This window comes from Balaenoptera ricei, chromosome 20 (assembly GCF_028023285.1).
Source record: "Balaenoptera ricei isolate mBalRic1 chromosome 20, mBalRic1.hap2, whole genome shotgun sequence".
In the NCBI taxonomy this organism is placed as follows: Eukaryota; Metazoa; Chordata; class Mammalia; order Artiodactyla; family Balaenopteridae; genus Balaenoptera; species Balaenoptera ricei.
Genome location: NC_082658.1, coordinates 56,993,313 through 57,008,688, shown reverse-complemented (window position 1 = coordinate 57,008,688; position 15,376 = coordinate 56,993,313). Strand labels below are relative to the sequence as shown.

Here is a 15,376-nt window from a genome sequence, read left to right as displayed (position 1 = left end):
GTTTGTGCTGAAATCCCAGGTCCCAATCCCTAACGCCCAGCCCCAAACTGCAGAGCAATCTCTAATGGTGAGGCAGCCGGGAGAGCTTTAGAAGGCTTGGCAGGAACTCTGAAATCAGACCCGGCCAGCATGTGTCCCTGAATATCAGAAGAGACACTATATTTACCCCGAAAGCCCTTTAGTGCACAGAGAGCTATAAATAGCCACTGGGGCCCAAGCAGGTGGCCTTAACACATGGCTTTCCTTCCAAACATGCAGACCCATTTTGATTAAATTTGTAATTAACCTTTGGGAGGGCAGGCCGGATCCCATTTGCTGCTGGAGACACCGTGAGTAATTTTCTCTTCCTTGACCGTCTGGGGATTAGCGTGCCGGCCAGGTGTTCCGGGAAGCAGCCCTCCGGGAGTCTGCACAGAGCCCGGCTCCCTGGACAGCGGCCCCGGGCCTGGGGCGTGAGCGCAGCCGGCAGCCTCAGGCCTCCCCCTGCCCCGTGTCCCGATCAGAGCCTCTGTGCGGAGCGGATTCCTTCCTCCCGGTTTCCCCCAGCAGGAGATGGGGGTCCCAGCTGTGCTCATGCTACCTTTGCTGCTCCTGGGAATCAGCGGCCTCCTTTTCATCTACCAGGAGGCGTCCAGGCTGTGGTCCAGGTCAGCCGCGCAGAACAAGGTGGTGGTCATCACCGATGCCATCTCAGGACTGGGCAAGGGTAAGCGAGCTCTGCCCCCTCTCGTGCCCACTCCTGCCCTGGAGGGTGAGAGGCAACAGGGTGGCGTGTGGGTGAGCCCGCTGGGCCGGACGGGGGTGGATCGAGGCTGTGTTCTCTCCCAGCAGCTGTCGTAAACCAGCAAGCGTCTTCTTTCTTGGAGGCTGCAGCTTTCTCGCCTGAGAAATCAGGGGACTGGAGTATCTGGGGTTGCAAACTCACAGTCTAAGGGCCAACATCGGTCTGCAGACATGATTTGTTTTGCCTCCAGGGGGGTTTCTAGAAATTTTGAAATGCAAAGCCCTCAGCTGGGGCAGTGAACTGGTGAAGAGGCCAAACTTGGGGGTGGGGTTGAAGTCTTGGCTCCACCACTAACCAGCTGGTGATGCACTGCTCAGCCTTGGGTTTCTCATCTGAAAGCAAGGATACTAATACTTTCTGCCTCATAATGCTGTTGTGATGAATAAACGAAGTAATAGATGGAAAGCACTTAGAACAGTGCCTGGAACTAGAGTGGGCACCCCTCAAGTGTTAGCGACGGTGATAATTATGCAGAACGTGCAAACACCAGTGTGCCACACACCCCACTAATCCCTATTGTCTCACACTCGGCCTGATTCTCTCAACCACATCACCTCCTGGCCTTGAAGGCATTTACGTTTGCAACTCCTGAATTAGATGGTCTCAGAGGGCCCTTCTGCTGGTGGCATGTGTGACATAAGAGACAGTAAATGCCCTTAGGTTTTTAAGATCCTCTCTCATCCCTAATAACGGTAGTGCAGCCCCATGTGTCCCATAGTTTGGGTATCATTTTTGCTGTTGTTTTTGTTATTTCTAATCAAATGTCGAACCCACCAGCCAAACACTCATTAGGTCACTCAACCAGTATCTGTTGAGTCCTCTACATCCTGAAATGAGCACTGCCCCTTCCAAAGAGGCCTGCTGGTGGGCTGGGCACCCACTCCCATGGTGCTACCATTACGAGAACATTTGTAACCTCCCATCTGGGAATTCTCTCGGATTCTCCTTCCCTTGGGCATCCCCACAGCAGCCCATCTGCATGCTTCAACAATGGGTTCCATTTCAGTGGGTGATCGACCTGGGTTCACCACATGAGATAAAAAACAAAGAGTAAGGCAGTAAAACTAGGTTCTTATGTGGCCCCTGTGTGGGTCCCAGAAGCAGTTCCCAAGGAGGATATCCAACATCACTAGACTCAATACTCACAAGGGACACAAATTCCATCTTCCACAGGGACAAACCAGGCACACACGTTTGCCAGCCAGACCAGACACAAGACAACAGGGAGTAGTGGGTGCCCCGGGGAAATGGAGCAGAGACACCCACCCAGAGACATGCAGAGTCAGTCTTTAGGGAAGACCGTTCTTCAAGCAGAACACGCCCGTCTAGCATCAGGACAGCTGCCAACCCGAGACCCCTTTCATAGCCTTCATTCCCTGGCACCTCGATTGCTCCTTCCTTTTGGATGGTCCCTAAGGCACTGGTTTCTGGGTCCCATGGCTCCTCACAGAAATACACTACCATTAGTGGCGTATCTGGGTATTTCTCAGTTGGTCCAGGGCACGGACTCTCTTGGTGAATGATCCACGGGTGTGTGAAAGGCATGTGCATTCTGCTGCTCATGAATGAAGTGAATTACAAATGTCGATTAGACCCTGTTGGTTGAGAAGGCTGTTCTACAACTGTCCTGATTTTCTGTCTTACTGGACAGGACTTCTATCTATTGCTGAGAGATGTATATTTGGTTTAGTAGTCTTGTTTATTTATTTTTAAAAGTCTCCTTCTATTATAAGCAAACATTGTACAAATCAGGTGCCCAGGAAATACATCTCAGGAGCACAACGGCATTTTCAGAGGAATACGGTCTAGTCTCTGTCATGACTAATGTCACTGCCCTTTTTCACTGTCTCTTATGGACTCACCCTAGAAAGAAATGCAAAGCAGAAGAAAATAAAGTCCGAGTATTTAGAAGTAACTGGAGAAGCTGGGCATGGGTGACCTTAAATAAACGCTTAGCCAGAACATGCTGCTGACCACAGCGATTCTGGGTTCAAAGTGCTCCGTTTCTCAGGTCCAAGGCAAGAAAAAAGTGAGGGGCACCAAGCGGATGATGTAGGCTACACACAGCCCACAGTACATGCCCAGTCCCACAGAACCTGACTGAACTCAGTGGGTAGCTCTGGACAGCATCAAGGAGCCCAGTTCCAAGCTGTCTCCTAGGGAAACCAGACAGATAGAGACCAGGACTGCTAACCCTCACCCCAAACCCACACAATTCGGCCAAGTCAGGGATGGGGTCACCTTGGACCCACTGTGTCTGCACCACCAGGGAAGCCCCACACAGTTATTTCTTGATTCAAGTTTCCCTTTGTCAGCAGAACTGACCGCAGCTTCCCCCGACCACATCTGTTTCTAGACCTCACTGAGACCTCCCCTCCCTAGAGCCTTCTCCTTTCCTTCTCTATCAGCCCCTCCTGCCTTCACTCCTGCTCCCATCTGGCTTAGACTGAATGGTCCAGTACATCAATTGCTCCCTCTCCAATACCACAATTCCCCTGCCCACAATGCCCACTTATCAAACCCCTGCCAACTGTCCTGTCGAGCTGGCCCCCTTCTTTCCACCAGCTCCAGCTGTTGAGACTTGCAGGAGAAAATCACACAAACATAAGATCACTTAGAGCCATGGCACACAGGATTTCCAGCGTCTAGTGGGCACCCAGTGCTGCCCAACTACCCTTTGGCATCCCCAGGCAGCCCGGGTCACCAGTGCTTGGTGTAAAAATGGGACAGTAATAGCTACTCCCCTGTAGTAGGTGTTGTGGGTGCCCCTCCTAGATTCCTGTACCTGGCCAGTTCATCCATCCCCAGGTCCTATGAGTGTTGGTGGCCATGGCTCATAGACTTGCCCTCTGCCAGTGGACACCCTTTGTACCCACCCCCGGAGGGAGGCAGCACACCATCAGTGACTGGTTGACACACGTGTACAAAAGACAGTCCCCTTGCATCCAGCTGGGACAGCCTTGCAGCTGGGTTTACAGTCCAGAGCCTTCCTTGGGTCCAGCCAAAGACTAGACTTTACCTGAGACCACATCCTTCCCCTTCACCTACGCCATGCCCTTAATCCCTGACAGATTTTCTCTGAAGAGCACTCCCTGAATTAATCCTAGCCACCTGAATCCCTGTCTTAGATTCTGCTTTTAGGGAACCCAACCTAAGAAACTGCTGCATGGGATGACTGTGAGAATTAAATGAGCTAATATGTGTAAATCCCTTTCAATAGCTACTCAAGCAAGTAAACTGTCAAAATCTGTTAGCTTTTATTGTTCTTAAATATCATTGTTATTGCCACATAAGAATACTTGTGTATCTACCAACTACTTCCCAGGTAAGAACATTGGGTGAGGGACTTCCCTGGCAGGCCAGCGGTTAAGACTCCACACTTCCACTGTAGGGGGCACAGGTTCGATCCCTGGTTGGGGAACTAAGATCTTGCATACCGTGTGGTATGGCCAAAAAAAGAAAAAAAAAAAAAGAACACTGGGACATTGGGTGAGTCAGAAATTCGTCCAGAGTAAAACTTACTAGACAGCAGGCAGGTTTCCTTTCTTAATAAAAAGAACTCTGGCTGGAGTATCGACCCACAGAGAAAATGTGGAGGAAACCAGTGACATTTGGTCTGAAAAAACATGGCAGCTGTCTCCAATATCTTCAGATTGAGATATGTTTAGAGCTGTGCTTCTGGGGGTCTTGTTTGATGGAGTCATCTTTCTGTCCAGTTTAAGAAAGAATGTCCTAATAATCAGAACTACCCAACGGAGGAGGGGTTATTTCACACCCCTGTGAGATGCCCTTCACAGGAGGCAACCATGCTGAGGCTGGAAACAAGAAGAAATTCCAGAGGCAGTTGAATGCAATGACCTCTAAAGGAACTCATGGCTCTAAGGCTTTTGAATTCTTTGAATCCTTGAATCTGTAAGAAAGAGGGGCTCGCCATCAGTGGTTTCACCCACAGTGTGTCCTGTCCTCCTTCCTTCTTCCCCTCAGAGTGTGCTCGGGTGTTCCATACCGGCGGGGCCAGGCTGGTGCTGTGCGGAAAGAGCTGGGAGAGGCTTCAGAGTCTACACGATGCCCTGATCAGTGTGGCTGACCCCAGCAAGGTACGGCCTTCCGGCAGCCGCCACGGGCAACCCCTGGACACCCTTAGCCTTCGTTGCTTGTTACACGGCAGCTCTTTCGGTGAAATTTGGGTGAAATTTTGCTTTGGGGAAATGTAATTTTTTTAAATGTACTTTTAAAATTTTAATTTTGTTTATTTTTGGCTGCATTGGGTCTTTGTTTCTGCACGGGCTTTTTCTAGTTGCGGCGAGCGGGGGCTACTCTTCGTTGCGGTGCACGGTCTTCTCATTGCAGTGGCTTCTCTGGTTGCGGAGCACGGGCTCTAGGCACGCGGGCTTCAGTAGTTGTGGCGCGTGGGCTCAGTAGTTGTGGCGCAGGGGCTTAGTTGCTCCGAGGCATGTGGGATCTTCCTGGATCAGGGATTGAACCCGTGTCCCCTGCACTGGCAGGTGGATTCTTAACCACTGTGCCACCAGGGAAGTCCTGGGGAAGTGTAATCTTGACACAGGTAAGTCTGCCCACATGGGGGTTGGCTCATTTTGACCCCTCATCGTGCCTCTAGCCTCTGATCCTCCCCACCCCCCATTCTACTTAAGTCAGACTCAAAGAGGATCCAGAAAGTATGGTATGTCACAGATATGGGCTCTATTTATAAACACTCATGGCTGATTTTTTAAATAATACTTCAAAAAATATTTCCTTCAAAGAGGGAGTTCCCTGGCAGTCCGGTGGTTAGGACTTGGCGCTTTCACTGCCATGGCCCAGGTTCAATCCCTGGTCAGGGAACTAAGATCCCGCAAGCCAAAAAAAAAAAAAAATTCCTTCAAAGAAATCAGGGAAGTGAAGTCCCCTTCCATGAAGTTACACAGGAGATGAACACATTTCAATGCAGCTGGGGTCTTCAAAGCATTTCTGGAGCATTGTTTAAGAAATTGCTTTCAGGGGTTTCCCTGGTGGCGCAGTGGTTAAGAATCCGGCTGCTGATGCAGGGGACACAGGTTCGAGCCCTGGTCCGGGAAGATCCCACATGCCGCGGAGCAACGAATCCCGTGTGCCACAACTACTGAGCCCGCGTGCCACAACTACTGAAGCCCACACGCCTAGAGCCGGTGCTCCGCAACAAGAGAAGCCACCGCAATGAGAAGCCCACGCACCACAACAAAGAGTAGCCCCTGCTTGCCGTAACTAGAGAAAGCCTGTGCGCAGCAACGAAGACCCAACGCAGCCAAAAATAAATAAATAAGTAAATTTATTTGAAAAAAAGAAAAAGACATTGCCTTCAGAGAGTTCTCTTCAGGATTTTTTTTTTTGTTAATCTTTTCCCTTGATGTTGAATTTGATTTTGGAAATAGCCAAAAATCATTCAGAACTAACTCTGGTACTTGAGGAGATGGAGCAACCAGGATAACACAGCATACTCCCAGGTACGTTTCTTGGGATCTTATTAGGTATTGGTTATTAAGTAGTAAAAACGAGGCTCTGAAGTCAGTTGTGTGGGAAATACTGAGTTAGGCCAAGCTTGTCTGACTAATTTCTTTACTGCAGGACTTTTCAGAGCCCTTGCTATGCAAATGTGCATTGTGTTATCTCCAAGAAGAACATATAGTAGTCTGTATTTCCTAAGCAAATTTGACCAGGGAACCTTTTTTTAAGGCCGTATCTCAGGGCTAGTGTTTGTCAAACACCGGGATTGCATTTACCATACGGTAACATCAATTTTTCCATCTGTATCCCTTCTAACCCATGAGAATCTTGACGATATCAAATGTTTAGGGCTGAACACAAATGCCTGGCACATAGATCGTGCTCCAAAAAAATTGCGTTGAGTGTGTGATTTTGGCCAAAAATTAAATGTGGCTACAAAGTACTGGGCAGATTCTCTTGAGGCTTGGAAGCCAGTCTGAAAGCAATTGCCAAAAAGGAGCTCAGAAGTGTTATAAGAAATGACATCACCAGCAGAATCAATGCATGGCCTCCACTTGGATTTCTCAGGTCTGGCCCCTTGACCAGAAGTTCAGACTTATGACTGCATGTTTGTGTGTTGGGAATGTTGTTGTTGCTCTGGTCCCCAAGGATGCATTTTCTCCATCAATTTCCTTCCTCCCAGAGTCCTCTCTGCTTCTTCCTCATCATTTGTTTGTAGTCATTCCATGAGCTCTGAGTTTCAAAAGGGGTGACTCTTAGATTGAAGGGTCCCAAGGTCTGAGGGGATGTACCCAGATGTGCCTTGACTCTCTCATTGGTCCAGCAGACATTCACCCCAAAGCTGGTCCTCTTGGATCTCTCGGACATCAGCTGTGTCCAGGATGTGGCCAAAGAGGTCCTGGATTGCTATGGCTGCGTGGACATCCTCATCAACAATGCCAGCATGAAGGTGAAGGGGCCTGCCCATAACATTTCTCTGGAACTCGACAAAAAGATCATGGATGCCAATTACTTTGGACCCATCACACTGACCAAAGGTCTCGTGAGTTTGACCTTCCCACTGGCTGCTAGAAAGGGCTCTGTTATATTTCCAGACAGTCACCCAATTCTGGATGCAGCCTCCAGCCCCTCTTTCAGAAAAATCCCTGCTTATTTGGTGAAAGCTTTCAGCATCTGACTGTAAATGTTGATGAAACAAAAGGGATTGTGAAAGTCTCTGACTGGTATATTCCAACCTGCCTCTCCATTAAGCCCCCTCCCCAAGCCCTGCCCTTTTCTCCTCTTTTCTTACTCATATCCATGGCTCCCCTCCAATCCCATTCCACATCTCTGGACCATGGTCTTCATCCTCTGCAAATCTTTTACTATATCGACCTCGTGGTTGATCTGCTCCTAATCAGGACAGTTGGTCCAAGGTCAAAAAAGAGTTTATCTGCAAGAGACCCAGAATACTGTCAATCCCTTTGCAGAAACAGGAAGGCAGGAGGACGTCTCCCTTTTAAAGGTAAAATGGTGGTTCCTGTGTGGAGATTTCTAAGGGTCAAGTTCAAATGCAGATCTGAAGCTGGGGTTAGGGGTGTTGCTAGAGATGACATGGAATAGCACCAAGAGTTGAAGCCCTCCCCCCACCCCAAATAAAGTTTATCGAAGCAGAAGCACAAAAGGGAGAATATAAGCATGGAGAATGTCTACATGGAGGGAGTAGTGTGTTTGGCAAAGGCTGAGAAAGCATGGTCTTAGAGCTGCCTTCTCTACGGCCAGAATCTCCATGATAATGGGATTCTGAGAGCTGTGACAGCTGAAGGGAAAGAAGCGCTGGGAGCAGAAAGATGACTCCCCAGAGCTTCTAAGACGATGCCCCGGAGATCACAGTTTCCTCCAGCCCAGTCGCTGTGGACACACCAAGCAGGCCAGCCAAGGTGTGTCCTTCACTCAACCTCTGAGAGCTCAGGTTCCCTGGCACCACGGTGAGAAATGCAAACTTAAGTCTTCTGATATTTTTTGCCATCTCCCTATTCAATCTGTGCTATTATTACTCCATATCTTTTTCTAAATTTCCTCATTGGTAAATTAATTCAATTCAGGAGGAAATCTTTACCATAAATTAAAAACCCCTTTCCCTCTCCATCAATACAAGAAAACCTCAAATCAGAACAAAGTAGTAAGTTCTCCCAAGACAAAGGGCTGAGGTCTTTCCTCTCTTTTTTTAAAAAAGATTAGCACATGCAAGAGAAGTATTAAAGACCCATTGGAACCAACTTTCCTACTGGAAGCAATAGGACAATTGAAAAGGGATTACCTTTCTCACTATTGAAATCAGTGTCACTCCATGCACATGGATGGGTCATTTAAAATCATCCAGGGACTCCCCTGGTGGTCCAGCGGTTAGGACTCTGCACTTCCACTGAAGGGGTCCTGGGTTCGATCCCTGGTCAGGGAACTAAGATCCTGCATGCCACGTGCAGCGAGGCCAAAAAAATTAAATAATAAAATAAAATAAAATAACCCAGCAATTCCCCAGTCGAGCCCAGCCCACTCTTAGGAAACACTGGATAAGTGGTAACCAGGGTCCATTCCATCTGTGTCCCACTGTAATCTGTCAGGGAGGTAGAGGAGCCCTCCGTGATGAGGGGAAGGGCTCTGCCTGATGTTGCCTGACTCAGCCTCAGATTTGTAACCGTGGTTCTTTGTCCTGTGCTTCCCAGCCCTGCTCCCCAACATGATCTCCCGGAGGACCGGACAAATTGTGTTAGTGAATAACATCCAAGGGAAGCTTGGAATCCCGTTCCGTACAGCCTGTAAGTTGCTAAGACAAACATGTTTCGTCCTATGTTATGTGTCTTATAAGACAAGAGATGTGTGTCTAGGACTAGGCATGGGGTTACACTGGGGAAGAGGAAGAGGGTCCAGAGACGAAAGCATCTGTTGGCTTTTCTTTCATCCCTTCAGCTCCTATTTTTGACCATCTACAGCACCCAGGTGACTATGGGAGATAAAGATAAGTCCTCCCCTCGGCCCCCAGAAGCTCACGTCTCACAGGCGGTCAGGACATGTCCTGGCTGGACACGATCAATGCCAGATCAAGGTCACGCTCCTGACATGGGTGCACGGCCCCAGCTCAGATGCCCCCTTCTCTGTAAAGATGTCCCTGGAGAGACAGGAACGATTACAACTGGGAAAGAAAGGAGGGGTGCACATTCCAAAAGGGGAGAGAGATGGAGAGGTTCTGAGGAAGGAGGAAGGAGAAAAGGAAAGGGACACAATTCCAGGGGAGGCGAGAGAGAGAATTCCAAAGGTGACACTCCTCTAAAAAGTCCAAGGAGGAGAGGGACTTCTCGGTGTATGCTCCTGGGACCCAACTGGGAGAATTCTGGAGACATTCCCACCTCCCGTGAGGTAGGATGTGGGAGGGTGGCGGAACATGTCTCATACGTTTCCTTATGGCCCAAAGTACCATGCACGAAACCGGAGCTGGGTAAGTAAGTGTCTGGTGGGTAGAAAGGTGAGAGGGAGAGAGGAATGAAGAAAGGGTGGGTGGGGTGGCCTGATGTAGTCTTCTGGGGCCACCACAACAAAATACCGCAGGGACTTCCCTGGTGGCACCGTGGTTAAGACTCCCCGCTCCCAATGCAGGGGGCCCGGGTTCAATCCCTGGTCAGGGAACTAGATCCCACATGCATGACACAACTAAGGGTTCCCATGCCACAACTAGGGGGTCAGTGAGCCGCAACTAAGGAGCCCACCTGCCACAACTAAGACCTGGTGCAACCAAATAAATAAATAAATATTAAAAAAAAAAAAAAAAAAAAGACCGGGTGGCTTAAACAACAGAAATGTATTTTCTCACAGCTCTGCAGGCCGGAAGTCCAAGATCAAAGTGTGGGCAGGCTTGATGTTTCCCGAGGCCTCTCTCCTTGGCTTGCTGATGGCCTGCTCCCCGGGTCCTCACATGGTCTTTGTGTGTGGGCACCCCTGCCGTCTCCTGCTCTTCTTATAAGGACACCCGTCCGATTGGATTAGGGCACCACCCTAACAGCCTCATTTTACCTTAATTACCTTCTAAAGGCCCTTATCTCAAAATACAGCCACAATCTGAGATACTGGGGTTAGGACTTCAACATATGAATTTGGGGGCGGGATACAATTCAGCCCATCATATCCCCCTAATAGTGTTTTACTTTCCTTTTCTCGTTTGCATTAGTTAGGTTAAGCTGACGGTGCCGTAAAGACCTTTATCCCTCCTCCATATAACTGTCTAAATGGGCAGCTCAGCAGGCATCACTGTTCCTCACGGTCACTCGGGGGCCCAGAGTCGTGCCAAGTCACAGCTTTGCCATCATTTTCCACGTGGTCAAAGCTAGTTCCCACCCCACGTGGGTTCCTGCTGGCAAGAAGAGGGCGTCGTGCCCATACAGCCCTGCTCACATCCTGTCGTCGAGAAGCCAGTCACATGCTTACCCCCTTGCTGCAAGAGATGCTGGGAATTGCAGTCCGCCTGTGGGCCCAGGATGGGGAGAAGAATAGAGCTGGGTCCGCACAGGGCAGTCTTTGCCACGTACCTCATTCCGTCTCTGCCCCAGCCCATCTAGAACCTCACCACTATTCCTCCTACTCACAAACATACATGTCATTTTCAGCAGGTGGATTACTTTCCACTTGCTCGCTGCCTTCATTCATTCAACAAACAGCAATCGAATGCCTAGAACCAGGTGCTGGGGACACAGACAGCAGTGACATGATACAATGTGGTGCAGGCAACACAACTGGCCCTTTGGCCTCCAACCAACATGGAACCCAATGCACTGGTTTCCTTGGAACCTTTCTTTTTTTTTTAAATTAATTTATTTATTTTTGGTTGCGTTGGGTCTTCGTTGCTGCCCACAGGCTTTCTCTAGTTGCGGAGAGCGGGGGCTACTCCTGGTTGTGATGCGTGGGCTTCTCACTGCGCGGGCTTCGGTAGTTGCGGCTCGTGGGCTCTAGAGCGCAGGCTCAGTAGTTGTGGCGCACGGGCTTAGTTGTTCTGAGGCACGTGGGATCTTCCCGGACCAGGGCTCGAACCCCTGTCCCCTGAATTGGCAGGCAGATTCTTAACCACTGCGCCACCAGGGAAGTCCTAGCTCCTACATTCTTAACCCTGATGGCCTTAGGACCTTGGAGAAATCACTCTCTCAGGGAACCAGCCTTCCCGGCTGAAATGTTTTATATACATTTTCTCACTTGGATAGGGTGATATTATCCCCACTTTATTTATTTATTTAGCCCATTTTATCGGTTTTTAATTTTACTGAAGTATAGTTGATTTACAACGTTGTGTTAGTTTCTGCTGTACCGAAAAGTGACTCGGTTACATATATACATCCTCTTTTTCATATACTTTTCCATTATGGTTTATCGCAGGATATTGAATATAGTTCCCTGTGTATTATGCCCATTTTAAAGATAAGAAAACTGAGCCTCTTCAGGTAAAAATGAGTCACTTGCCCAAAGTCACACAGCGGGCAAGTGGCTAAGTTGGATTCCGTCTCATCTCTGCATCTGTCCACTGCTTCACAAGGGCTCTCTGTCCTCATCTATGAAGCGAGGGGCAGGTGACTTGAGGCCTCTCCCAACGGAGTTTGCAGGGATGTGTGTCCCCAAGGCCCCTCCTGGGAAGCACAGCGGGACCCACGCCCACCCCTCGCTGGTTTCTCTTCCAGACGCTGCCGCCAAGCACGCGGCGCTCGGCTTCTTCGACTGCCTGCGGGCCGAGGTGGAGGAATACGACGTTGTCGTCAGCACCGTGAGCCCCGCTTTCATCCGCTCCGACCACGTTCAGCCAGGCCAAGGAAACTGGGAGGCCTCCATCTGGAAATGTGAGCTTTCAGAGCGAAGCCAGAGGGACAGGGGCCGCGGAGGGCTCTGGGGGGGGGGGGGGCGGGTCCAGGGGGGTGCTCCTGAAGCATGAGACTGGGGACGGTGGGGCCCCTGCACCCAGCTAACAGTGGGGAGGGACCCCAAAACGTAGGTCCTGAGGCACCAGGTAGATGGAATCCTAACCTGCAATCAGCAGACCGAAGCCAGGTTGGGCTCCGTCAGTCACAGGCTCTGTGACCTTGGCCACTGGGACTGCCCACCTCTGGGCCTGTTTCCCATGTGGAATAGCCAGGATTTGGTCTTCGAGAACTTCCTGTTCCCCTTGCCCTAGAAGGCAGCACAGAGAAACTCAGAGTCTGGCCCTGACTGCCTGCATGTGAAGTTCGCCTCAGTCACATATTAAGCAACTCCCTTCATCTCTCTGCCTCCGTTTCCCCTTTGGAGAATGAGGGCTGATGGTGATACCTAACTTGTAGACTCATAGGTAAGACTGAAAGTTCCAGCTCCTAGAATCCTGAGTGGTCTGTAAAGGCACCTATGATCAGTATTCTAGAATGCTCTACACAGAGCAGCTGCCCCCTGCCCGAGGCTCTATCGACATTAGGGAATCAAGATGAATCAAGACGTAGGCAAGAGGTTCCAGGAGGCTCTGGACAAACACAGCTTCGCAACAATTGTAAACAACAGCCCCTTCATACATGCGGCACCTTCCTATCTTCTAAGCTCTTTCTCATCCCCTCCGACGGCTCATAACCATCCTGGGATGTTAACGGGGCAGGAAACTGCGCCTACTTTACAGATGCGGAAGCTGAGGCGCAGCGGGTAAAGTGCCTCCCCAGGGCGCACGGCCAGCAGACGGCAGGGTTGGTCCCGAGACTGGGACTCCAGAAGCGCACACCCGTCCCCACTTCGGGGGGGGGGGGCGGCGCGGGCGGGGGGGGGGCGGGGCTCTGGCCACACCCCTCCTTCCGAGGCTGTAAGCCCTGCCCCCGCCTGGGGGCTTTTCAGTCTTTTTCAGGAGGCTGACCTACGGGGTGCACCCCGTGGACGTGGCGGAGGAGGTGATGCGCACGGTGAGACGCAAGAAGCAAGAGGTCTTCCTGGCCAACCCCATCCCCAAGGCCGCCGTGTACATCCGCACCTTCTTCCCTGAGGTTTTTTTTGCCGTGGTGGCCTGTGGAGTGAAGGAGAAACTCAACGTCCCAGAGGAGGGTTAACTGCAGGGGGCCAAAAGGGTCACCCCGCGGGGAATAAAGGCTTCACGGGCAGTTGCGGGATCCTCCATTCTCTCAGCACGTGGGGCCCCAAACAGTTCCCCAACCTGCGCACCACCTGTGGGAGGTGTTCACCATCCCAGTGACGATGGCCTGGTGTTCAGCCCAGTCGCCCTGGGCCCCTGGGTGTCTCCCACGTGACTTTCCCAGGACACACTTCCAGAAGCTTCTCGACCCTACAGAGTGACAGCCCGGCAGAAAAACAGGAACCATAACGGGTCCAACTCCCAAATACTCGCACTCCCACTGTGGCCATCAGCCTGCCCAGGACCTCAGAAAACCACCTCCATTTTACACAAGGGTGACCTGCCCACTCTGCCCCCAACCACAGAAGCTGAACTTGGCAACTCCTTAGGGCAGCCCTGTGAAACTGAACTTTCTGGAATGATGGAAATAGTCTGTCATCTGCAGTGTCCAGTATGGCAACCACCAGCCACGTATGGCTGTTGAATACCTGAAATGTGGCCTGTGCAACAGAGAAACAGAATTTTCAATTTTATTTAATTTGAATTAATTTAACTTTAAATAGCTGCATGGGGCTAGCGGTTCCCAGCTTGGCAACACAGCAGAGCTGTAATCCTCGGTCCCGGCAGCATATCAGAATCAGCCCTTTCCCTGGACTTAACTGGTCCAAAGAGGAGCCCAGGCACAGCTGCTTAAGGTGCAACAAGTCTTGAGAACTTCTGCCCCGGGGCATCCAGCTGATTCAAGCCTCTTCTTACATTCTCAAAGCAAAATTCATTTAAAACTGCCATCCTTGTTGTTGGTGGGTGTTTCTCTTAGTGTTTCTTAAACAAAACAGTTAATGATTCTTGAAATCTTGGAAAGTGTAGGGTACAGTGTTTGCACTAATAATTGTACCTACTGATTCAAACTTTTCTAATATTTACAGATGAAAGAGGGCTCAAATTTCCTCCCTGAACCCAAGCCATTTATGAAATTAACACACACGGTACACGCCTGCATATATATATATGTATATATCCCTGAACTTAAAAAGCAAAATGTCCAGGATCACGTGGTCACCAAGGAACCCAGGCTACCTCAGGATAAGGCTGCGGGTTGGGACGCATCACCAGAACTTAGGAGGGCAGCTGAGGCAGGGCAGGCCTAGGGCCAGCAAGGTGACCTTCTGTGTTAGTACTGCTGTTGGCTGTTGGGATGCTGGAGGTGCTTAGGCCAGAATGATGGAGGGTCGGGAGGGGCTGGGAGGTGGGGGACGGACAACAGCATCGAGGAAACGACTGAAATGGGATCGGTGGCCAGAGACAGAGACGGCAGCTTTGGGGCAAGAAGGGCTGGAGCCAGCGCCGCAGGCAGCCAGTCCTGGGGTCGCACCAGGGCTGGGCTCCAGGTCTAGCTCCGCCACGCCCCAGCCCCAGGCCTGGGGTCCTGACCCGCTCTCTCTGGGGCTCTGCCTCCTCTCAGGTTGGAGCGGGGCTGAGGGGACCATCCTTCGGTGGTGGGAGTAGGGGTGGACGGGCCGAGAGGGACTGCCTCTGGGAAACATCCACACGGGCACCAAGCCGAATTCTGGGCAAGCAAAGACTGGAAGACTCCAAGGTGGGGGAAGACCTCAGACCCCTGGGATTCCCCAAAGAAAGCCACGTTGAATGATGGCTCAGGAAGAAGGACCTTCGTGTCAGTGGGTCTGCTCCGCTGTCCCTGCTGCCAAACAGGGTCAGAGACCTGCAGGTGGACGCGGCCACAGCAGGACTGAGTGGCTGGCCCCCCCAAACTCCCTTAAGTTGAATTTCCTGTCCGTGGACTTTGGTCTCCCTCTGACTGGATACCCCCTATTGCCTTTAGGATGTCCCTGTGTCCACATAGGCCCCGCTGCCCTCTCAGGATGGGGCATCTCACCAGCCTAGCAAATGAGAAAACCTGCAACCCTTAGGCTGAAACATACGGGAAATTTTTTTTAAGTTGTGGGGGGAAAAGCATCATGCAACAAGAGGAATGGCCACCAGGTGTCACTGTGGCT

General features: G+C 50.7%; 2 protein-coding genes across 4 annotated transcripts in view; one reads left to right on the top strand and one right to left on the bottom strand.

Annotated features, from left to right (window-relative positions):
- Positions 1-15,376, bottom strand: part of USP43 (ubiquitin specific peptidase 43) — a 106,360-nt gene that overhangs the window by 23,084 nt on the left and 67,900 nt on the right. The gene's annotated exons all lie outside the window — the stretch shown is intronic.
- On the top strand, positions 188-13,386 carry DHRS7C (dehydrogenase/reductase 7C). Of its 3 annotated transcripts, none has more exons than XM_059908469.1 (7): positions 188-329; positions 550-706; positions 4,769-4,881; positions 7,092-7,302; positions 8,971-9,063; positions 11,962-12,117; positions 13,127-13,386. In XM_059908469.1, the coding sequence occupies exons 2-7, from the start codon at positions 553-555 to the stop codon at positions 13,333-13,335; spliced, it is 936 nt and encodes a 311-aa protein (XP_059764452.1). In that variant the 5' UTR covers positions 188-329; positions 550-552; the 3' UTR covers positions 13,336-13,386. The 3 variants fall into 3 exon arrangements, with proteins under 3 accessions (XP_059764452.1, XP_059764450.1, XP_059764451.1); XM_059908467.1 differs by having other exon boundaries at positions 7,089-7,302; XM_059908468.1 differs by having other exon boundaries at positions 547-706; positions 7,089-7,302.